Genomic DNA, 25,476 nt, shown 5'->3' with positions numbered 1-25,476 from the left:
TACACCCTTATAATAAAAATTAAATCAATTGGTATCTTCAGCAAAAATGATCATAAGGACTTGAAGTTGTGTATGCCACATCAATCGACCCCAGGGTTTCAACCTCTAATGGGATATGAGGGGTCAAAGTTACTCCTTTTCACAACACTTTGAAAAAGATGGTAATTTAGGCATGTGTAGTGTCGTTTTATGATATTTCAAGTTTTCCGACCATGAATATGATAATATTTCTGGAATATGAGTCTTTACCGGTGGTCCTAAGAGCCACTCCCTGAAGATTAAAAATGACAAATTTCAAACATAAGCATACGGGGTATCCTTTTAGACTAGTTCATGGTCAGGGATTACAAATAAATTGTTATTTTTGATTATTTGTTAGGGATCTACCCCCCTATGGTCCTCAATCAAAGGTGGAGAAATGATAAATTGCTATTTTAATGAGAATATTTAGACTTTAAATGTTTAAACTGAAACACAAATATTAATATTTCAGATATCTGAAGCAAATATTCGTGTTTATTATGTACTTGTACCTCACAAAGAAAATCATTACATTTTGTATGAACAACCCAAAATAGTGTGGCATATCCTAATTTGGACATTTTTACTTTTGTCTATTAATCAAACTATTCTCTGAATTCTCCCAGCATAAAGTGCCGTATGTATTGAGATTGAAGGCACTTTATAAAGAAGGGCAGACCAGTGTCACAACATCATGCCAGCTTAGACTCATTTCTAAGTCACAGGATGACAAGGTTAAACTGCATGCACTCAGCCTGTCAGAAATATGGCAGACGTGGTCTGCTGGTTAAGGTGCTGGACTGGAGTTGCATTCCAGCAGATGCCATCTGAGACAAATGTTACCTTATCAATGTTAGCATTGTCTTTTACTAAACAAGAATGCCACTAAGGATGCATAACATGCATAACTATAATAACAGGAAACGAATTTAAAAAAAATAAATCAAGATATAATGAAAAAAATGAATGCTGATTAATATTGCATTTTCTATGTTGACTGTATAATGGTCCAAAATCAATTTCCAGTCATCAGTCAATTCATCTAATTCTATAATCTGCTTTTTCCATTCAGGTTGATGGAGAGTCAGAGCATATTCCAAAACCAAGGCAAGTGGGACAGGGGTCCATTACTGGATGCTCATAAAAATGTTCATGTCCACATACACACTAAAGAAATTCAAACTGTGTGACCTGTGAGGAAGAAATATTTAGAATTAAGATGCTTCAGTCTTTCCAAATAATAAAGTATGGTGCTAATAGAACTATAAGAAACATGTCACTTATGTATCAATAAATAAGGATGCATTAAGCTAACTGAACAAATGCAATCTAATACAGACACTAAGCTGTAAGAGTGTATTCCTGTAAGACAAATGTACTAAAGTAACTTTTAAGGTAGCTTGTATAAGCAATTATTATATTATAATTATATAATTATAATTATATTATAATTATATTGTATAAGCAATTATTATGTGTGATGATCATTATGTGCAAAATGTAAGCTATAATAAGATTCTTAAATTGTAACTGCCACATAGCCGTTGCAGTGTTATAACCTTGATGGTGCAGAAGAATAGGGAAGTGAGCATTGTCTAAAACCGCTGAGCTTCATACACCCTATAACCGTTAGGGAAAACTTGCTGTAACTGGACTTACTTCCTGGTTCCTCCCTGTGTGGATAGCGCTTTGAGTACTGAGAAAAGCGCTATATAAATGTAATGAATTATTATTATTATGTACGTGTAAGTTAGCAGAAGTGTATTTCTTAAAATTGTGAAAATACTGACCACTTTTTATCTGTAAAAAGCACTGTGTGCTCCTACATGTTGCAATCCAGGGTGTGACCGCAAGCTATAACTATCTATGTATGACCTCAAAATGAACTGCTGCGTTTTTTTCTTTTTTCTTCTTGAGTATTAAAGGAAGTCTCGGCTTCCTACTAGCAGACTGACGTTTTGTAGCTACTTAACGTGACAGGGTCTGCAGGCTGCTGGCAGGCTGAGGGTCTGCAGCCTCCTCTCCCCAAAAATAAAGAAATTGATTTTTATTTATATCGGTGTCCATTTCCTTGTCGTTCCCGACTTTCAGCGTCCACACCTGCCCAGCAGGTGGTGAGTGGGGTGATCATATGCTTCTCTCTCTCCCTCCACAGTAGCAATGGGCAAGCCTCAGAAGTCTTCTGTCATCATTTCCCCTCCAGACACAGAAGCTCTGCCCCTTCTGGAAGGATTCACTACAAATACTAGCCTCCCACAGGAAGTGGCTGTTCATTTTAGGACCTGCAGAGCTCCTACTCAGTAGCAATCCATTAGCAAATTGAACCATGACTGAGGCTGTTAATTGTCATTTCTCCTTTAGTTTTGTTGTTTCATTAAATGGGGGCTACCAGGGTAGTTGCCCAATCCTTCGTGTGCTCTTCTGTCTATAATTAATATATACTGTGTGAATCCCAGCAAAAGAAAATGACCACTTCCGTGGAGCACAGAGAAGGCCTTGCCCCTTCAAGTCAGTACCAGATTAAAAGAGGCATGGCTGGTGAGGGGCATCTCATTCTTATCCCAGACGTCAAATTGGTCAGATATTTACTGTTAAGGCTGGATTGGCTGAGTTTTTGTTCTTTATAAATAAATCTAAATGTTTTTGTTTTCTTTATATCAAATGGGGTTGCCCAGGTGGCTCTCCAACATTTCTTCTGGGCTCCACAACTCTTCCTGGCTGTGAATATATTGTAGGAAGAAAACGGGCGTCCTGATGGGAGGCCCAAGAGGAACGATGGATGAAATGGCCAGCTGGGTGGAAAGATAACTCTGTGCCCCACAGGCATAAAATAATAGTTGGACCACCAGAAGCTGGAGCTTGGGAGTGGTTCCATCCCCTGTGCACTAGGTGGCAGTGGTCCTCATATGAGAACCCAGTCGGGACACCTGCAGGGGTGCTAGGGAAATGGAGTTCGGAAGTGCAGCCCTGTAGGTGTGCCTTGGAATCAGTTGAGGGTGATGTCGTTGGAGGACCACCCTACTTTGTCTATGGCCCGGAAGTGCTTCCTAGAGGAGACAGAAAGGCATTAGAAGCATTCCCGGGTCCGGCATGGGCAAGTCAGAGTCAGGAGGCAGCCAGCGACACTCAGCGGAGAAGAGAAGAAGGAGGAATAATTGTGATTTACTGTTTATTTGTGGCTTATTACTGGAGAGGTGATTGTGTAACGTGCTTTGGTGGAATAAAAATCCTTTGTTTTATTCGTATAGTGTGTTCTGTATTATTGTGTCTGGGGTTTGAGACTCTCTGGCGCCCCCTTGTGGTAAATATATAGTGAAGTGGCACTAGCCACTTCACGTCTATGTCACTCGCATTGTGAAGAGGGGGGCTGAACGCACCTCAAGGAGACGCGGTTGCTCCACCGAAACTCCCTCTTAAATGGTGGTACAATGGGAAGCAAATACAATTTTTTTTTACCTCCTCTTTGCTCAATCAGCTGCTGGTTTGCTGCTGCTGCCGTGCCACATGATCTGCATTTCACGTGGCGCTTAGAACATTTAAAAGCCTGTACAGCAGCTGTCCTACTCTTTGACTCTGGGTGTGGTTAAATCTCTTGGCACAAAGTCTTGTCTCACTGGACATGAGTTCTTGATATTTTAGTTTATAATTTAAAAATGGAATAAGAATCTGAAAATCTAACAACATCACATTAAAGTCCGATAAATTCTGAAAAGAATGATACCAAATATATATATGTAGGTTTTAAAATAAGCCTGATTTAAAACATGACAAAAAACGTGACATAAAATCATTGTACAAAATTGTTGCACTTTTAGGCTTTAGGATTTTATATATAGAGAGTATACTAGGGGGCTCTACCCCCTGCTCGCTTTGCTTAATATATATATATATATATATATATATATATATATATATATATATATATATATATATATGTATATATATATCAGGACAGCATGGAGGAAACTCAACTGCACCTCTTCATCCTATCCATTGTCCATTGTCCTGCAAATTTTTATCAAGGTAAGCTCTCATGTCTCAGTGGTAGTGTGCTGGTGCACCATCTTGTTGTCTGTAACACCATTGGACTTTATCTATGGGGGATCATGTTGTGTATTGTAGAAAACCAGACACACTGGCTGTGCTTCAAGAACAAATTGAAATGCCGTGTGCATTAATCTCACTTGACTCTTTGGCCAATGTTGTTCAAGCAGTAGTTTGCTATACTCAGTGTCTGGATGCTCATGGTTACCATTTTGAGCACCTTTTGTAAATGTAGAAGTAAAAAGTGACTTAAACTCATCCCTTAATATCTGTAGAAATGTAATATTACAACTTTAATACAGGCTGTTCTTTTGTTGATGTGTACAAACATTTTTTGGCCCCAAGTCAAGTCAAGTTGGGGAGCATGCACTGGTACAGTGCGTTGCTGCACCCACTACACAACGAAACAACCCGGGATCCTGGTTTGCAACCCCCCAGGCAGACACGTGGTCCAGTCCCACCCTCAGGAAATGACCCTCTCTCTGCTGCAGCCAGGTGTTACGTGGGCGACTCCTTGGTTTGGTCCAGCCACTTGGGCCCCCAGCAATGAGGACCTTAAGAGCTGGATCACCCTCGGGGAAACGCGTCACATGGCCATAGTGCCGTAACTGACGCTCCCTCACAATGCAGGTAATGTACCTCATTCGGGACTCCATGAGCAACCACTTATTCGACACAAAGTCAAACCAACGGTACCCAAGGATTCTTTGGAGAGACACAGTACCAAAGAAGTCCAGTCTTCATCTCAGGTCACTGGACAGTGTCCAAGTCTCGCAACCATATAGCAAAACAGGAAGCACCAGGACTCTAAAGACTTGGACCTTTGTCCTTTTGTATAGATATTGGGGGTGCCACACAGCCCTTTCCAGCGACCTCATGACCCCCCATGCTCTCCCAATCAGTCTACTGACTTCATAGGAAGAGTCACCAGAGACATGAATGTCACTGCTGAGATAAGTAAACCTCTCAACAAGGTTTTGGCCCCCTCTGTATGTATATATACTGTATATATATGTTACATAATTTATATTTTGAAAACCCCATCTAACTTGTCAAATACAAAATAGAACAATGAGCAGCATAAGAGAATTAATCACAGGACTGGCATGCTGATTGTAAAGTTATATTAATAAATTCTTGTATTGATATAAAAACATTTTAGACATATCCTTTTAGAGCAGTTCTTCCCAATTGGGGGCAAATTTTGCCTACTCAGAGGGTAAATTTGTTTGAAAAACCTGAAGTCAATAAGATCTCGATTAGTTTTCAAAGATGCCATGTAAGACTCTCTTTCAGCACCTGCACCAAGAATATCCAAAATCGTAGGTGAAAAGCAAGAATAAGCATCTCACAGATTGATGTGTTCTCATGGACTCAGTGCTTCATTCTGGTATGCTGGTATCTGCTCATCATTAATTGTTTCTAAATAAGTGAAATACCATTATAATGTGCTATTATTATTTCTATTGTTATTTGAACTTAAAATAAAAATGTTAAAAACAATATCTTAAAATCTCCCCTTTGTTATTTGCTTTATTATGGTAGAAGTATAAACTCAAATTACTGAACAAAGCAGTGTTGGGGTAAATTTATATTCAAAATGTTGCCATGGAGTAAATGGGTCAATAAAGATTGGAAACTCCTGTCTTAGACAGAATTAGATTTTGTTTGAATTTGAGATCATTTTACTGTTAGGGTTGGGATTGTCCCATTTAAGCAACGTATATATTAGCATGCTAGTAGTGAGGAATGGGCTGTTACAATCAGTTTCTCACCATGCACTTTAATCCCAAATATCGTTGTTAATGGATCAGGAATGATTATCTTTAGTGTATTTAAAAAACGTATGGCCTAGTCATTGGGGAGCTAGACGGTGACCCTAGCAAGTTGGATATTGATTTGAGTGATATATATTTTTAACTTTTATTTGATTTTTTTTAAATTAAATTTCACTGTTAGTACTAAAACACAAGAGAACTCAGTTGCATGCTTTTGTGCCTTCAGAATTTTTTATTTTTATTTTCTGCCAGCTCAGATAAGACATCTGGTACCTCTCATTAATATGATCAATAAGAAGCATGACAGATTAAATTTTTGTTATTTGATATAACTGAACAGGTTGTTTATCACCTTTTCATCAAAGCTTCCAAGACATATTTTTTTTAAAATAACAAAACAGCCTTTACATTACTGATAGTACTTGTTCCACTTTTCCAGCTCTATCTAATGTAATTATCCTCCTCTTTCATTCAAGACAGACTGCCTGTTCTTTACATGCTCTGTGTTACGTTTGAGTCAAGGTTTTGTCCTGGCTTAAGTTTGTTTTTTTATGCACTCTTTTGCGATTCAAAATTTAGTATATTGAATTCTTAATTCTGCTTCTGCTTTTGGTTTGGCTTAGTCTGTGTTGCATTCATGTAATATAATTGATATGTAGTTTATTTTACTGCTATGTTTTATGTTAAGTACATATTTAATGTTTTGGTTGTCTACCTTGCTTCTTGAGTATGGAGCCTAGTGAAGCAGGGCCACCTAATTAGGCAGCTAAAAGGTCTCCCAAATGAGAAAAAGAGTGCATTCAATTTCAGTGACAAAGAGGCTCTGAGGGTTGTACAGAGTGTGCTAAAGTAAAAGAAGCATGAAAAGCTAATATACAAAAAGGCTCACTCAGAATAACATGAAGGAATTCAGGGATCAGGTGATAGAAGGGAATGTGGACAAATCTAATGCCTTGAACCAATCTTTTAGTTGATTTTCCCACCCAATGACCAATTTCACCCCCCAAACACACAGACAAACCATCCCTATTACATCAACAATTACTACCACATCAATTGGAATGGCCAATGACAACTGAGGAAGCTACACACTAGAAAAGCTGCAGGACAAGATGGAGTCAGTACTTGAGTTCTTAAGGCCTGTGCTGGCAAACTTTGTGGTGTTCACTGCGTCCCTAAGGCTTCAGTAAGTGGCTCTGCTTTGGAAAATATTCTATATATACTATCCAGGTGCCTCTTCAGACTAGTAGCACTTATGTCTCACAACATGAAGAAGTTTGAGAGACTAGTCTTGGATTATATGAGTCCTCTTGCGGTAGACCACCTGGACCCACAGCAGTTTGCCTATTGGACAAAGACTGGAGTGGAGGATGCAATTATCTGTCTGCTTCACAAGGCTCATTCTCACGTGGACAAAGCTGGCAGCTCTGTGAAGATTATGTTTTTTGATTTCTCAAGTGCCTTCAGTATCATCCAGCCATCCCTCATAAGGGGTAAACTGAGAGATATGCAGGTGGATGAGCCTATGGTGTCCTGGATAATGGACTATGTGTCGAGCAGACCACAGTTTGTAAGACTCAAGGACTGTGCTTCTGATATGGATGTGAGCAACACTGGAGCATCACAAGGAACAGTCATGTCTCCTTTTCATTTCACTCTGTACACCTCAGACTATCAATATAACACCAGATCATGTCACTTGCAGAAATTCTCAGGTGATTCTGCACTTATGAAGTGTATTGATAAATGGGGGTGAGACAGAGTATAGGAGTCAGGTGGAGAACTTCTTGGTGTAAAAATAATTTTCTGCAACTTATTTATTATTGACTTTCACAGCACCAAAGAGCCTCTGTGTCTGGTCACTATTAAAGGAGTGGATGTAGAGGTGGTCCACTCCTACATGTACTTGGGGGTCCACATTAATGACAGGTCGGACTGGTCTCAGAACACAGAGGAACTATAGAAGAAAGGACAGAGCAGGCTCTTTTTACTTAAGAGAATGCATTCCTTTAATGTGGGAAGTGACATCCTTCATATCTTCAACAACTCTGTGATGGTCAGTGTGATTTTTTACACTGTGATGTGCTGGGCCGGTAACATCAGTTGAAGAGAGGCCCACTGAATCATCAAGCTAATTAAAAGAGCAGACTCAGTTTTAGGACACACTCTGGACCCCCTGGATGTTGTAGCAAAGAAGAGAATTAAAACAAAACTGAGTGCCGATATGAACAATGCTGCACATTCTTTCTCTGACACACTAACAATGAGGACTTTCAGCCAATGAATCATTCAACAGGAGTGTCTCCAGAAACACTATTGAGGCTCCTTTATACCAACAGCAATACATCTGTATAATGCTGCACTGTAATTGTGACATCTGTCTGTCTGTCTGTCTGTATGTCTGTCTTTGCACTGATATACAGATTACATTGCCAGAATTTGCATGAACCCATGGATCTATTCAGGCATATGTCAGTGGTACAGGCTGGTGGAGATAGCATAATGGAGTAGAGAATGTTTTCTTGCTACACATTAGGTATTCCCTTTCTCAAGTGGACAATGCCAGAAGGATGTCACAAAGCACACATCATCTCAAACTGAACTCTCTAACATGACAGTTTCCTTTGTGGTGAGATGGAAAAGATGGTCCTCAACATGGCTTTATGACCAAAAAATCTGCAAAAACTGTGTGATGCTATTGAGTCAGCAATGATCAAAATATTTAAAGAATGCTTCCAACATCTTGTTGAATGCAGGCATTAAAGGCTTCCAGCTGTTCTGGAGGCAAAATGGGATCCTACCTTGCACTACTATAGATGAATTAAATAAATAAAGTTGCTGCTAAACCTGTGTATTCATTTTGTCGTGTCACCATGGCTACGGACACTACCAATTATATAATCATTTGCTCCACTTTTAAAAACTTTCATCTGCTTCTCCTTTTTATTCACAACCAACACCCTCATTCAATATATTGTGGTCCTCTAGCTCCTTCAATGCTTGAATCATTATACTGTACTTTTAATCTTTATACAAGTGAAACATGGACCTGCAGTCCTAAAATAAAGGTAGTGTATATAAAGCAAGCTTTTTTTGGCCATGAATTCTTTTGATTTCACCATTACAAATACAGCTTGACAATGATCACAGTGATCATCTAATTTTCCAGGGTAGTGCTCTTTAAAGAAACATTGATCTAAGGATGTAAAAGCAATGTTTCCACATGTTTGGACGTTTCTATCATTTGACGATGTTCTTATTTGTCTGGAGGCACTGCTTGCTTGTTCTTTTTTTTGCATTATGTATCCTCGACTATTTGTTGCATGTATATGAGCCATCTTGTTTGGATGCTGGCCAACTTCTCTAAATTCAGGATTACTTTTTGGCTTGGCTATGTGCTTGAATCTCTTGTCTTTTTATTGTTTCTCATTCTTCATGCGTTAAGTGCCTTCTGTGATGTGCTGACAGTCAGCAAATGTTGCTGTTTTTCTTCTTTTTGCTATTTTGGTGGTTAGCAGTTTGTTTTGTGACTACTTTGCTATAAACCCAAGAGCACAGGTCACTTTGCCATCCTTTGTGTACATTTGATAAAAGTCAATGACTGTTGATCAACAAATACATATATTCCAAAATAGAATGTTTTTATAAATCACATTGTTTTCAGAAGATAAAGAAAGGATTGCTTCAAATTTTAGAGAGCAGAGTGTCTCACCAACAAAGGCTAGATATAAAGCAGCTGTTTACACACATAAGAACTCACACTTGATTATGAATTCTGAACATGTATTTGATGATCGAACATGTATTTGATGATCTTCTTGATTGTCGATATGCATTTCTCTAACCTTCTCATTCTTTCATTTTGTATTTCACACTTGAGGCTCAGCAAATGTTGTTGTTGTTCTTCCTTCCTTCCTTCCTTCCTTCCTTCCTATTATGACATTGTTCATCACAGAAGAAGACTCTGCAATTTGCATGATGCTCAGCAGATGTCACTGTTCTTCTTTTTCTTTCCGCCATATCACTTGATTTAGCACTCAGTTTGCATTAAAAACATTTGACCACAGATCACTTTGCTGAGGTTGCTACTAACCAAAACATTTTTGAATTTTCAGAACTATTCAGGTCATAAGCTTTCAATTAAGACCAAGATCAAGGTTCTAGCCTCTGCAGTTTGCAAGTAATCACGTGACAGAGAGACAGAACTTAGTATTTTATTACACTAGGGGGCTCTGCCACTCGCGTATGAAGAAGCGGATGTACAATTTAAACCAATTGTTATTTTCATGGGAATTGTTACATATGCATAATAGAACTATTTTATATTACAGCAAGTAATTAACCATAGTAAAAAATAGTAAAATGTAATAAATTGAAGGAAAATTATGTTTCATATTGCGTTAGAGGTATTCCTTGTGTTATATGTTTTCGTTCTATTTGGCTTTGAAATTAATATGCAAGTACTTTTTAAACTTACACTTTTACTGTAAAACTTCAGTAAAAACAATTCTTTGAATTAACTTTTTGTCAATATCGCATTGAAATTTGATTCCAAGTTTGAACTTACATTGTGACAACACAATGTATAACTGCTCGTGAGTGAATGTCGTTTCTTTCTCTCTAATAAATAAACTGACTTTTTTGAATGTTTGTCCCTGTGATTTGTTAATTGTCATAGCAAAAGCTATTCTAATGGGAAACTGTAAAAGTTTTAATATGAATGGGAAGATCTCCTTTGGTGTCTAATGTTATCTGCGGAAGATGTACTACATTACCTTTCTTGTTGCCTGTTAAAATTTTTATGTGTCAGAATTGTTCAACCAATTTTGAATACAACTAATCTTGTCCTATTGCATAGCCCATCACTCAGACATAAATTACAAAATAACATTACAATAAATCCTTCTTTCAACAGTAATTCGGCCAGTGGATGACCAGACGGTGTTAACAGTTGTATATATTCTACGGGATATAGTAAGTTGATGTTTTCCTCTTCTGCACCATCACCACCAACTGTTTCAGCATAGTCTATTGGTACGCATTTAACCAATTGCTGTGTAACCGATTGACAATTTTCACGTTAATTCATTTGACTTCGTTTCTCGGTGCTAGGATTGCCCATGTACTCATTTCTTCTGTTGATTGCCTTTCAGGATGAAATTCTTCAATAAGATTTGGACATAATACACCTTCTTTTATTGGGAACTTAAAGTGAGGAAAACAAAAAAATTTCTAAGAGCTGAGAGCGCAGGAACTGTGTCTGACAAAAGCATTCAAACGAATGAGAAGTGAGAGGACCGTGGGCATGGTTGAAAAATGGTTGAGAGAAGGGCAGGGCTTGAAAAAAATCTCTTGGCAAAAGTCTAGTCTCCCGGGACTTGAAAAAAAGTCAATAGTTTCATCTTAAGATTTTCTTTTATAATAGACAGATATGATTCCCTCTGGAAATTTTAAAGAATTTACACTGTCCTGATTCTATCTTTCCTAGCACCTAAATAACAATACCAAAATATTTCACTTTCCACATTCTTTCCTCATTCTTTACCTTACTTGCAGGCTCCTGCATTTTGGCTTTAAAATTGTATTTCTACACTACACTTTGTTTTCTTTCTATTTATAGCACCTACATTTCTCTGCTTTTAACTTCACCATGTTAGGGTCCACAATAACTTCTCTTGTTTTCCTGAATTCCTTTTGACCAGCCTCAAACATTTCATCTTGTCCCATTGTTGATCAGCTTTTGTTTGTGAGATTCAAACTGGTCACACCAAGTTTACCTAATATCAACAACAATTTCCATCTTCTACCAAGAAATTCCAACACTTCTGAAAGAAATAACATGTCCAGGGTCTACCTACAGCCCTCTCAGTGGGCCATGTCTGATATACCTCCAATTGGCCTCCTCATTACATGCTCAAACCACTTCCACCAACTTCACTTGTTCTGGAGGCACAGCAGCTCTACTCCTCTTCACTGTTCAATGGAAATTCAACCTAATAACTCTGCACAGGCACCTTACTTTGGCTGCAGGTAGTTATGATAAATACCCAGAGCTATTGACCTCTGCCAGGTTGGAGACATGGAATGACCAGGAAACTGGAAGCTTAACTTTCATTTTACCATCACCGTGGGGCACATGTCCACACAGCTGCCATTGCTGCACTGAATCATTAATCAATCTTCTTTGTCCTTACTTGTGAACTCAAACCTGAGGTACTCGAATCCTTCCATTTGGGCTGCTACTTCCCCTTACATTCAGACAATAAGCACACTTAGGAATAATCACCTGCTAAACTGAACACTGTGAACAATAAATTTACACTTAGATAAGCCCAAGGAGACAGCAGCATCTTTATACTCCAAAAAAATGCAACCCTCAGGTGCCCAAACGAATCATAGTTGAGCACAGTTTGAATTCACGTTCAATTCATGTTAGGCCTTACTCCAGGGAGCACCCTTACATTTGACTTTGCCTAGAGCTTTTCTTCTCACAAATAAGTAGTCTTCTTTAATTTGGACATTCTTCCACTTTTCACCTATTGTGCGCAATAATTTCCATTGTATCACTAAACTCCATTATCTTCTCAACCTAAAAATTAATTTTGCCAAAGATGAAGCAACTCATGGACGCTACCCTGGTACCCATATAGCCATTTGGGCTGCCACACTGATGTACACCATATGTCACTAACAACAGCTACCCACCCAGGGGCAGAACTCTCATAGTAACTCTTATTGTCTTGGACTGCATGTGCTCCAGTCCTGTTTCTTCTTACTCAAAAAAGGACATGGACCAGCAAAGCTTTGTGCAATAATGTTCAGTATGAAAGGACCTGTCTTTATATATAATATGCTACCGTGGCAGTCCATTTGTCTGTCCAGGATTTTAAATCACCTGGAGCTCACAAACCGTTTGAACCATTGACCTGAAATTTGGTACACAAATACTACGTGACATCTACTATCCGCTTCTGGGGTGACAATTGACCTCCAAGGTTATTCCTCTTTTAATTTTTATTTTATGTTATTGTAGAATCAACTCTCGACAGCGGCCAGCAAGGCGGCTGTGCGGTACATGCATACGGGCGCTGTTCTCATCCTTACCACATATCTTAAATCATTCTTGAGGCAGATTGAAGACTTAAGTGCCAGCTTAAGTGAAAAATTAAAGAAAACGTACTAAGTAATTGCAACACAAACACTGACAGAAGAAGAGAAGAAGCGGGCCACTAGGGTGGAGAAAAGAAGAGCTGCTCAGGAAGCAGCAAGCACATCAACCTCTGAGCAAACAAATGCTAAACATACAGAGAAAGAGGATGTAAACTAGGAATGCTCAAGTCAAGTGTATTCACAGCACGTTATCATGAAGTGCGCCATTACTGGTATAAAATAAAGCTGGATACTGCTAGGATAGGCTCTCCTCCAGCAATGACATTCAGAAATGAAAGACTGACTAGATGATTATACTGAGTTCCTATTGAATGTCTAATATCATGAATAGTATTTTGAAACCCATATACAACTCGGAGTTCTGCCATGTGCAAAAGTTCGCTGATGACACTGCTATCGTGGGCTGTATCAGGAATGGGCTGGAGGAGGAGTATAGGGACCTAATCAATGACTTTGTTAAATGGTGCGACTCAAACCACCTACACCTGAACACCAGCAAAACCAAGGAGCTGGTGGTGGATTTTAGGAGGCCCAGACCCCTCATAGACCCAGTGATCATCAAAGGTGACTGTGTGCAGATGGTGCAGACCTATAAATATCTGGGAGTGCAGCTGGATGATAAATTAGACTGGACTGCCAATACTGATGCGCTGTGCAAGAAAGGACAAAGCCGGTTATACTTCCTTAGAAGGCTGGCGTCCTTCAACATCTGCAATAAGATGCTGCAGATGTTCTATCAGACAGTTGTGGCAAGCGCCCTCTTCTGCGCAGTGGTGTGCTGGGGAGGCAGCATTAAGAGGAAAGACGCCTCACGCCTGGACAAACTGGTGAGGAAGGCAGGCTCTATTGTTGGCATGGAGCTGAACAGTTTAACATCTGTGGCAGAGCGAAGGGCGCTCAGCAGGCTCCTATCAATTATGGAGAATCCACTGCATCCACTAAATAATGTCATCTCCAGACAGAAGAGCAGCTTCAGCGACAGACTGCTGTCACTGTCTTGCTCCACAGACAGATTGAGGAGATCGTTCCTCCCCCAAACTATGCGACTCTTTAATTCCACCAGGGGGGGTAAACGTTAATATTTAACATTATACATAGTTATTGTCTGTTTTTTTCACCTGTATTATTATCATTCTTTAATTTAATATTATTTATTGTATCAGTATGCTGCTGCTGAAGAATGTGAATTTCCCATTGGGATTAATAAAGTATCTATCTATCTATCTATCTATCTATCTATCTATCTATCTATCTATCTATCTATCTATCTATCTATCTATCTATCTATCTATCTATTTAGTAATGGAAAAAATATCCATAGAAAATGCATGAATGGATGAAACTCATTTTGAATCCACATTACTCCACAAGTGTAAATGGCTTGACAAGGCATGCTCATATCTGTCATTTTGGAGTAGACAATTTTTTTAAGGTTCTTACCCTGAATTCCATGGCCCTTTAACACTTGAAAAGAAAACCTGACGTTTTCTCCGGTGTTGGTGGCCTCTTTCTCCAGCAGTATCCTGTCTCTTGGTACTCCCATTTTTATAGCAACTTCCAGAAAGATTTCAGCCTCGGATTGGTGCCAGATGCCTGTTCAAGAAACACAAGTTATATGCTGACAATAGACCTGCTGGTAACAAAAAGCAGCAAAAGCACAGAGCAAAAGGCCAACAAAACAATGTGCATCCTGTGCTGTTCATTCTGACTAGTGTAAGACCATTGAAATAGTTTTTTAGTCTGGGTTGAGTTCCCATCAAGTCGAAATTGATAAAATAACACAGAAAATGTGGTGATTTTAGCATAACAATATAATATTTTCAAATCCATCTAATCAAATTAAGTGTCTTGGGGCCAGAGTTTAAACCTGCAGCACTGGGCAGAAGGCAAGAAAACAGGATACCAGTCGATCACATGGGCCACTCTCACACAAACCCATTCAATTTAGAGCCACCAATTAACCTAAGCTACATGTCTCTGGAAATGGGGGAGGAGAAATGGAATACCTGGAGAAAAAGAAACACAAAAACACAGGGAGAATGTGCAAACTTCAGACAAATAAGGACCAAGCCCAGGTGGTTTTATCAAATAAAGCGTGCACTAAATAATAGTAAATATTATATGGTGTTTCAAATTTGAATTTAATGCCACAGATGTAATTTTGTCACAATATATGGAACAAAGTAAAGAATAATTAACCGTCTTTTATAAATCATAGTAACTCTGGTCCTAATGGTAATTCGCAATGTTTTGAAAGCCTCACCTGCAGTCTGGTTCCCAAGATATCCTGTGAACAAAAGCCAAGGAGCCCAGCCTTCTAAGAAAAGCCTTGCTGACGTCTCTGCCACTCTCAAGTCATGGCACCCAAGGCCGATTATCACATCACTCTAAACAAAGAATATTGAGTTAAAGTCCTTGATCTTCAAGGCCATGAAAGTCCTGCATTCTTAAAACTGTCTAATTCAGTTAAGGATAAGGGGTCACCGTCTAACCTGGTAGCATCGGGACACAAGGCAGGATGGATCACTCACGCAGTACCAATTTTAAGTCACCAGTTAAATCAAACACGTGTTTAGGATGTGGAAGGACAGAAACTCACAGAGAATATGAGGAGAACATGCAAACCCCACACAGGTAGTGCCCAGCCTGGAATTGATTTTAGGATTCTACGAGGGGGGACCCAAAAATAACCGGAATTTTGTTGTTGTTAGGTTGGTACTTGTAGTACGTGGTTGGGCCGCTAGGGCGATCTAGTTACACTCCTCACAAGTCAGTCTGCCAAGTGCCATCAGTCTGGAAGGTTGTGCTTGTGTTCAGTGAATTTTTTTGTAAAAGTAGGTTGCGCAATAGTGTGAGAAGGAAACGCCCTGATTTGTGGGAGTCGGGCGATTGGTTCTTTCATCATGACAACGCTCCATCTCACACTGCTCTCAGCATTCGCCAATTTTTGGCAAGAAACGGTATGACAACCCTGAACCACCCACCCTACTCACCAGATTTAGCTCCGTGTGATTTCTTTTTGTTCCCTCGGATGAAAAAAGACTTGAAAGGAAGGTTTTTTGCTGACGTCGAAGAAGTAAAACAAAAAACGACCAGAGCATTAATGGGCATTACTTCAGACGAATTTAAAAAATGTTTCAAACAATGGAACAAACGGTTAGATAAGTGTATTTCTGCCAATGGAGAGTACTTTGAAGGAGACTAATTGTAGTTTGTACAGAAAATTAAATTAAACACATTTTAAAAATATTTCCGGTTATTTTTGGGTCCCCCCTCATATACCTGTGAGGCACCAGCAGCAAGCACAGCATGGTTTGCAATAACAGCCACCTTTCCAAAAACACTGTGGAGACAGGCCGTATGAAGCAACTACTTGCAAAAATACCCTGAAAACATTCTATCTATCTATCTATCTATCTATCTATCTATCTATCTATCTATCTATCTATCTATCTATCTATCTATCTATCATGGGAGAAAACTTAGACTTAGGGGTCACATAGTCATTTAGGGGTAATATAGTTACTGCACATAAAGTGTTTTGATATGCTTTCCATGTAAAAATATAGTATCCATGTCAGGTTTCAAAAGCCTGTTCAACCATATCAGGAAACCAGATAAGGGTCAAGTGAACAACAAAGACAAGGATGTAACAGTAGAAGGCTGATGTCATACACTAAATGTACTAAATGATGACTAAGAGATCAGCAGATATCCTTAAGCAGCCAACGAGCCAATCAGAGTAAATGTCAGGTAATGTGTATGCGTTGATCAGCACTGCTATGTAAATTCAGTTGTTTATAAAAAGGACGTCTGCCCTTATTATTTTGACCATTCTGATCATTTTGTATCAGACTACTGTGATGAGTGCTCCCTCTTTAGCAAATGCTGTAAGACTAAATAAAGGACGCAACAGAAACGTTTTCTCCCACCTGGTTTCTGATTCAAAGACATTTTATCAAGATTGTCCTATTAGAGGATATCTATCTATCTATCTATCTATCTATCTATCTATCTATCTATCTATCTATCTATCTATCTATCTATCTATCTATCTGTCTATCTGTCTGTCTGTCTGTCTGTCTTCAACACACTCTCTTTGTACACAACAAAACATTTACTTTTACTATTAGATTTTTGCACGTCTATTCTATTCTTTCCCATCTTTCATTCATTATTTTCCTAAGTTGGAGAATCCCTTGGTTATTAAACTTCAACATACTTCAAAGTTTCTTTTTTGTACTGTTTTAGCTCTAGTTTTCATAAATTGTATCTCTCCCCCCATATATTTGATAAGAAAAAGGTAGAAAATAGTTGAATAGATGATTCCCCCAACCCCAGTTAGAAAAGGGTGGGTACAGCTAATGGATTGATGGTTGATTTCTGTTGTCCAGAAAAAGCCAGATAAACAATTAAGAAAACGTACACATTAAGTTCATGATACTTGCACACACACACTAACTCACCCTTACATTTGAGGCATGTAACATCATGAAGTTTGCATGTTCTTCTCATGTGTGTGTTCAGGAGCATGGTGAGCTGATTTGAAAGTTGGAGCATTTTCAGATTTTCTATTCACTTCATCAAATTTTGTTTCTCATATGTTTTTGTTATAATGAGTCACATTCAATAAATAACAGTAATGATAGAATGTAATCACATATACTAGGAGTGCACACAAGATGTTTTTTAATTACCATTTTACAATATCAGATGGCTGAAATTGCTCTTATAGACAGTAGATTCCAACTCATGGGATAAAGAGATCCATGCACTGTTATTAGTTGTTGGGTGTCGAATGTCGGTGGCTAATTGTAGTACAAATGTTTTAAACATAGAATTTTTCAAAGAAATACTTGATAGGAATTTAAAACCTGTAGTGAAATCTCCAATTAAAATTATTTGCTGAATCCCAACATGATAGAAAGCAGATCATTGCGGCACTTGCCGATTAATTTAAGTGTTGGAGAAACACTGAATTATTGTAATCTTTAAATGATGCAGCCTTCAGGTTGTTTTTAATGTAACGTAAATACTGAGGTCATGTTTAGTCACTGCAGCATGAACTGTCACCGAGTCATCTTTTATACATTTCTATAGAAGTTAAGTTAGTTTTTACCTTTTACTTTGTCACTTACTCACTTTGATATCAAGCATCAGGAGAAGTGAGCTGCTGTGACTGAGGGTGACAGATGAGCATGAGGTGGGGCAGAGGCAGAAGCCTGACTGTTAGCACACAGCAAGATCTACAGTACTACTGCATTCTGGTAGAGTGACAGACAGTACTTATACTGAGAGGTGATGAAAAAATAAACAGTATAATTACTACTGTACTGAAGAAATAAAGTATATAATTATTAGTGAATTAAAAAAATAAATGTAAATCTAACATTGTACCATTCTTATAGGGTAATACTTGATTGTCTACCCTGCTTACATCCAACCCTGTCCCCATCTCGTGTCCTGAGGTAAGGTTCATTAAGTTCTGCTCTCACGGCTGCAGGTGTTTCACTGTTTTCCTGTCATGAGTGACTGCCAAGTGAGTAAAAAAATAACGTATTTTAATATTTTTTTACCTCTTTTGAGACCCTCCCCAATGGGGCAACACACCAAAATACAATAGACACATCTGTCGAAGGCTGCTTGTCTGTCACCGAGGTAACCACAGGTTCACAGTGCCCCGTAAGTTCGCAGTGCCACAGAGGCAACTGCAAGCTGACCTCCTCCTCGCACAACGAGTCTGTGGTCCAATGGACGATGCAGGGATCATTATAACTGGGCCACTGACCTGGCCCCGGCCCTGCCAGTTTGCTGTGTCTTTGTGTAGTAGAGTGGTAGCACCCTCTGTGATAAATAACCCTGCTGTTTCTGTTTTTCTGAAGTCGTTAGACTCAGCCTCGTCCTTTGGGTTCAAGGCAGCAACACTCACACAACAGTAAAATAATTGATAGTTTGAAATCACACCAAATGTTTCATGTTTTAAAATAGACAACTTTTGCAAAATCCCCATGGGAGATTTTGAAATTTCAAAAAGGAATACAGCATGCTATATTTAAAATATATCATAATTGAACTCAAAGAGTAAGTGTGCAAAAGTACAACAAAATGGGTCTACTGGGAGCTGAGTCGCTTCATGCAGACACACAGACCAACAGACAGACATGGCTATCATGGTGGTGCTTTTAGTATTGTATGTCATGGCACCTAAAAATGGATGAATGTTCTACTTCTATAGTGAAAACGAATGTGCTAAATGTCGGGGTTCACTTCACTTCCTTCTTCTGTTTTATGTGTCTTTTTATGTTCATCCATTAAAACACACTTTCTAACCAGCTTGCCCAGTTCAGGGTCATAGGAGGCCTGTATCTGCCCAGCAAACATTAGGCTCATTTAGGCTGAGGTGCCAGTCAATTGAAGGGCACACCATTTTTTTTTAATATTTCTTTCTCCTGATCGGGCTTTCACCTCTATAGACCTATTTCTGATACTTTTGTCTGTCACTTCTCCACAACTATAAAAAACCTCAAACTGTCATACCTAACACATAAATGCTTGCACGCTCACACTAACTCATTGAGGGTCCATCTAAAATCAGCAATCAGCCTAACTCATTTTTGGAGTATCTGTAGAAAAACACAAGCAGACAGTAGAAGAACGGGCCACCTCCTCATAGTCAGTTTTCAAACCCAACCTCCTGGAGTTGTACTGTAATATCAATAACTACGGCGCCGCTATGCATATAACTGACATATTAGACAGCTGTAGGGACCTAATCCAATCTACAAAATTAAAGTTGTTTCCAGAAACATTTTTTCAATTAAACAGAGACTCACATACTTGAAGATACCAGTGGAAATTAAGGGGATTTCAGACTGAAGACTTCTTCACATAAAAGGTCATGGGAAACGGGAGCAATCTCCTAAGACATATAGTTGAAGAGGAAACCTTAACAGGTTTTATGAAGTTCCCGGGATGAGATATTGGGAGAACATCCAGAAGCTATTGGCTTACTGAACGAGCTTGATGGATTGAGTGGTCTCCTCTTGTCTTTCAAATGAATAGATTCAGAGTAAAATAGCAATGAAGGTGGCAAGTAGCAACCAGTGGAAGTTCCTGAGAACATACCTTAACAAGAGTGTGCCCAAGACGAAGGTAGTTCCACAAAACCTCTGCCCATTTCTTCTGTACCACATCCATTTCTTTTGCATTGCGGCCTACAATACAAGGGTACAGAGGTTTATTACTTTCTCTTGCACAGACGAAAATGCAGGTCTATGCAAAGTTGCTGCTTCTTTCTTTAAATTTTTGTTTTTTACTTGGGTCTTAGCTTTTTAAGAAGGTAGAAGAAAGAAATTCCAAGCATTTTAAAAAGAGCAAGGAAACTGATTATTATACTCTCATCCATAAATCGTATGCAACCACACTTTCTTGCTCATTTTCACTTGGAGCCTGAGAGTAACTGAACAATCAATGCCTGACCGGATGCAAGTTCATTAGAGGACATACTGCCTCGCACACTAACTTCACAATGATTTAAGACAATTACCTTCAAGATGCAACACTGTACAAAACTCACACAAATCTTGGTGTAAACTCCACACAAAAGGTGCCCCTAAAGACAATATCACATTAAGCGGGTTATGTCATACTTGCAGACCACAGTTGCAGATCTTGTCATCTAACTGTGTCATTTTAACTGCTGAAAATCGCTGTGCACTTCTACTTTTCTGAGCCAGTACCTATCATCCCATGCAGTTGTGCTCTCTCATTTTTGTCTCAGTCAATAATGTGCTGCCTGACAGAGTGCTAACAGGTAGATCTCTACCCTTTTATTTCTTTTTCCTATTCTGAGACAGCAAAAAGATTAGCTTTCTTTTCTTCTGTTCGTGAGGTCTCAGTCCCCCCATGCTCTTTTTTCGTCATTGCTACGTTAAATGTATTGTACTTCCAGATGAACTTTCATTGGCCATCACCTTTCATTCATACAGAGGCCACACCTACGACTAAAGACAGAATCATACCTGTCTGATTTTATCAGAGTGAGTAGCAGACTATTAGGAGTGAGTCTAATGTGACTCACTGAGATTATGTAAATGAAAACTTTGACTGAAAATCTCAAGAAAAGTCATATAATGTGACATGGCCTTAAATAACAGTTAAAAGGAACCTGTTCAAGCACTCTTAAGGTTTAATTACTCTTTAATTTAGAAAACACCAAACTGGCCACTGTATTATTTGCTTGTGCAGAGCCAAGTAAAGAAACATGAACATGAAGGAAAGACCTTCATACATCTTAAAAGATGTCCTATGAATGCTCCACCACAATAAATTTCAAACTACAGTGAGCCGTTCATGGAATCCTAAGCATCCTGTATGTTCACAACTTCGAATACTTACGATTGAGTGTGGTGTTGAGCACATCAGAAAGTCACATCTGGACCACTTTCCTACCAATGAGCAACACTTTTTACTCTCACATCATATCAGTCATCCTCAAGAAATTCATCGTGTCTCTCAGTTCAACTCTGTGGCTGCAGGTGATGGATCATCACTAATTACCGGGAGAAAGCCTTTAAAGGATAGGCTCAGTATTTGTCAAGTCGAAGTTATTAAATTGTATTCTAAAGTTAAGTGTTTTCTATATATTTTAAAAAATATCTTGCCTACTCTGGAGCTTTATAATGGAAGGTTCAAGGCATGGTGGAAAAGCTTAAAAACTTACCAAATACATCCATTTTCCAAGCCAAGACAGCTGCTGAGTATTGATCCGTACTTCCATGTTTCCGGATCATGTTTTTGACAACAAAAGGGGTCTGGATATAATCGTTTTATTGTATATTCCTGACACTATTTTCTCATGGTAAGTATATGTTTTGTAATCGACCGTGAGAATTCTCGTGTGAAAATGGAAGTAAATCAAAACAAAAACAACCACATGGCACAAAAAGTTTACTGTGATTTGGTCTTTTGAGAGTCAAAAAGGTTGTTGCACAGGAAGACTAAGTTCTGGGCTGTTGTGCATGGCTGGTCTTCTTTTAAAATGGCTGAATCTTATAATACTGGTGTTTTTGTGTTCAAAAATAACTGCTTTAAAATGTGTGTGTGACAGTAGTAGAACCGTCACCGGGTCTTTTGTCGGTGAAGGGAGCTGGAAGAACCAGCAGCAGCCGATATTTAACAAAATAAAGTACGGTAAAGAGTTGCCAGGTGCAGTGCTGAAAGGGTCATAAAGCGAAGATTTCTCCTAAGACACTTAATATTGGCACATCATTCTGAAAAATATCAGATTTTTTTTTATGTTAGTTAATACCTTCACTGACTGGTTTGGTGGAGTCCTCTTTTTAAGCGGACTAGCTACGTTAGTGGTCAATTGACAGGCAGTTTTCATTATACGTGCGCGTGGCTGCGTACTCCCTTTATGCTGCCAAAAGCTGGCAAGCAGCTGATTTCTCAACATTCGGGAAGCACGAAACAGGAAAGGGGGAAAGCATTCGCAGTACAGGTATAGTAATAGTTTTTCTTCATTCATTCATGTATGTTATGTCTTATTGTTGTTTATAAATTTAGATGTAATCTCCGGGGATGTTTGAGATGTGTGTAAGATGGTATACAGTGATCCCTCGCTATATCGCACTTCGCCTTTCGCGGCTTCACTCTATCGCGGATTTTATATGTAAGCATATTTAAATATATATCGCAGATTTTTTGCTGGTTCGCGGATTTCTGAGGACAATGGGTCTTTTAATTTCTGGTACATGCTTCCTCAGTTGGTTTGCCCAGTTGATTTCATACAAGGGACGCTATTGGCAGATGGCTGAGAAGCTACCCAACTTACTTTCTCTCTCTCTCTCTTGCGCTGACTTTCTCTGATCCTGACGTATGGGGATTGAGCAGGGGGGCTGTTCGCACACCTAGACGATACGGACGCTCGTCTAAAAATGCTGAAAGATTATCTTCACGTTGCTACCTTCTGTGTGCAGCTGCTTCGTGAAGCGACATGCTGCACGGTGCTTTGCATACTTAAAAGCTCAAAGGGCTCGTATTGATTTTTGACTTTGTTTTTCTCTGTCTCTCTCTCTCTCTCTCTGTCTGCTCCTGACGGAGGGGGTGTGAGCTGCCGCCTTCAACAGCTTTGTACCGGCGGTGCTTCGCATACTTAAAAGCCAAACAGTCCTATTCATTTGTTTGCTTTCCTCTCTGTTTCCTTTGAAGAGGAAGATATGTTTGCATTCTTTTAATTGTGAGACAGAACTGTCATCTCTGTCTTGTCATGGAGCACAGTTTAAACTTTTGAAAAAAAGACAAATGTTTGTTTGCAGTGTTTGAATAACGTTCCTGTCTCTCTACAACCTCCTGTGTTTCTGCGCAAATCTGTGACCCAAGCATGACAATATAAAAATAACCATATAAACATATGGTTTCTACTTCGCGGATTTTCTTATTTCGCGGGTGGCACTGGAACGCAAACCCGCGATGGAGGAGGGATTACTGTATACCAGTTGGAATAACATATGGATAAGGCGGTGTTCCTCCCCCTCTATCTGAATGGTAAAAGCCCATTACTTTTAAGCAACTGAGTAGGAAATACTTAAAAGGCTGAGTGTCATTAGTAAGGGGAGTGGTGAGGATAGATGTCGCTATTCTGCGTATTACAAAGATTCATTTTTCCCCCCATGCTCAAGGTTGTCTTGAAGGTATTTTTTACAACCTTTTTAAACCAGTAAGTCTTCTAGATTCTGGGGAGAACTTTAGCACTTGGGGAGAGATAGGTTTTGGCTGCTACAGAGTCATTGGAACAGGTATTCGACCTTTTTCTTTCTACAGTTTTATTTTTATGGCAGCTTTGGACTACAAACATTTTATGAGCCCTTGCCTATAAGTACTATACACAATTTTTTTTCAGTAATTTATTGAATTCGTCCTGTTTGTTGGATACGACTATTTTTGTTCTGCTGAATTGTTATATACATGGGGTTTTTTTTTATTTTTGTTGTGGATTTTGCCCTTTATCTCTCCCACCAATACTGGTTTATCATTTTTTTGCAATAAACATTGGTGACTTTACTGTCAAGAGACTTTGTACTTTATTTGGGTTTTGGGGTACCTTGAGCATTACCTGGCTATGAACTACTAGCGGACACTGACCAAAGACAGTGTTCCATGACAGTGTGTGTAATCACAAGAGCAATACTCAACAACTGTCTTGGCTTGAAAAGTCATCATCAATGACATCTCCTTGATAGATAGCAAGATAAATTAGGAGGTTTGGAGAAAGATTATGAACATTTGTAAGATGATTGTGTTTGTAGTCAGTTGATGATGATGATAATGATGATGATGACACATCATATTCAACAGTGTAAACATGGAGAAGGCCACCCAAGTAATCACTTTCAGCTAGGCTTTTCAGGTGGGTCAAAAAGGTCACCATTCCTTCTTTACCTTAGTTTGAAAGCTATATGAAAGTTCTTCCAATGGTCAGTCTAACACAGGATGTTCAAACATTTGTGGGTCATAAAAGTGGTCAGTTTCAAGAGGTTTAACTTTTTAAGGATTGCAAGGGGGTCTGAATCACAGAAGCCACTGAGGTCAGAATCAAAGATGAAAGTCAAGTGGTCAAAGTTAACAGATGGTTCTCAGCTGGTCCCACTGGTTACCTTTACGGGCTTAACCCATTCTGACAGAGACATGGCGAATGCTCAGGTTGAGCTACAGATGACATTTAGGTAGTTGGGGTTTAAAAACAGCTATTCAGATAGTGTGTTGCATAGGTAGTATCCCATTTGACAGGGATACTGGTGCGGGTCAGGTGATGTTGCAGAGGACCTTTCGTGTCCAGGGTCCCAAAGGACACCATGGTCAGATCACACAAGCTAATTTGAGGACTAGCAAAAAAGAAATCATGCACATTATCAGGAACGTTTGAGCTCCTCAGGTAGTATATCATAAATGCCACTAGCAGTGACCAGCCATCACAGGGCATATAATCCATCTAAAATGCACGACTTTCATTAATGCAAGAAAACCGAAGAGACAGAAATAAAGCACACTTTTTAGACTGTGTAATGAAAAGTAGGTAAAAAATCAGAAATTGTGATAGAAACAAAGGAGAACAGGAACAAAAAAGCATACTTAATGTTTCTTGAACATACAGCTGAAGGATCAGGGTTTTACAGTACAATAAAGACAACACAGGCTGGCCAAAAAATGATGAGGGAAGAGTGGTCCAGAAGAAAACTATCAAAGATAAGTGGTCTCTGCAATTAATTCAGTCAAAATGTAAAAGGGAAGGAACCAAGAACCAAATGGAGAGAAACACATTTCTTTGTCTACCTTGTCAGTGGAAGCAGACATCATATTATCTGAGTCATCGATTACACGAGACAACATACCCAAAGTGACAACAGTGATATTCTGCAGCCATAACTTAAGTATGAATTAAAAGCTACAGAGAACCTGAATT

General features: G+C 39.0%; 2 protein-coding genes across 2 annotated transcripts in view; one reads left to right on the top strand and one right to left on the bottom strand.

Annotated features, from left to right (window-relative positions):
* The window catches only part of LOC114659356 (proteasome subunit alpha type-7-like), a 592,565-nt gene that overhangs the window by 426,413 nt on the left and 140,676 nt on the right, over positions 1–25,476 (top strand). The window lies entirely within an intron of this gene.
* LOC114658566 (uncharacterized protein SCO4629-like) overlaps positions 1–25,476 on the bottom strand; it is a 74,804-nt gene that overhangs the window by 22,759 nt on the left and 26,569 nt on the right. The window contains exons 2-4 of the mRNA XM_028810603.2: positions 20,139–20,227; positions 15,277–15,400; positions 14,454–14,606 (exon numbers count right to left, since the gene is read on the bottom strand). Of these exons, the coding sequence (XP_028666436.1) occupies positions 14,454–14,606; positions 15,277–15,400; positions 20,139–20,210 (349 nt within the window). The 5' untranslated portion in view covers positions 20,211–20,227. The remainder of the gene's footprint in view (positions 1–14,453; positions 14,607–15,276; positions 15,401–20,138; positions 20,228–25,476) is intronic.

This window comes from Erpetoichthys calabaricus, chromosome 10 (assembly GCF_900747795.2).
Source record: "Erpetoichthys calabaricus chromosome 10, fErpCal1.3, whole genome shotgun sequence".
NCBI lineage: Eukaryota > Metazoa > Chordata > Cladistia > Polypteriformes > Polypteridae > Erpetoichthys > Erpetoichthys calabaricus.
Note: the sequence above shows the minus strand (reverse complement) of the source record. Positions and strands in the feature narration are given on the sequence as shown.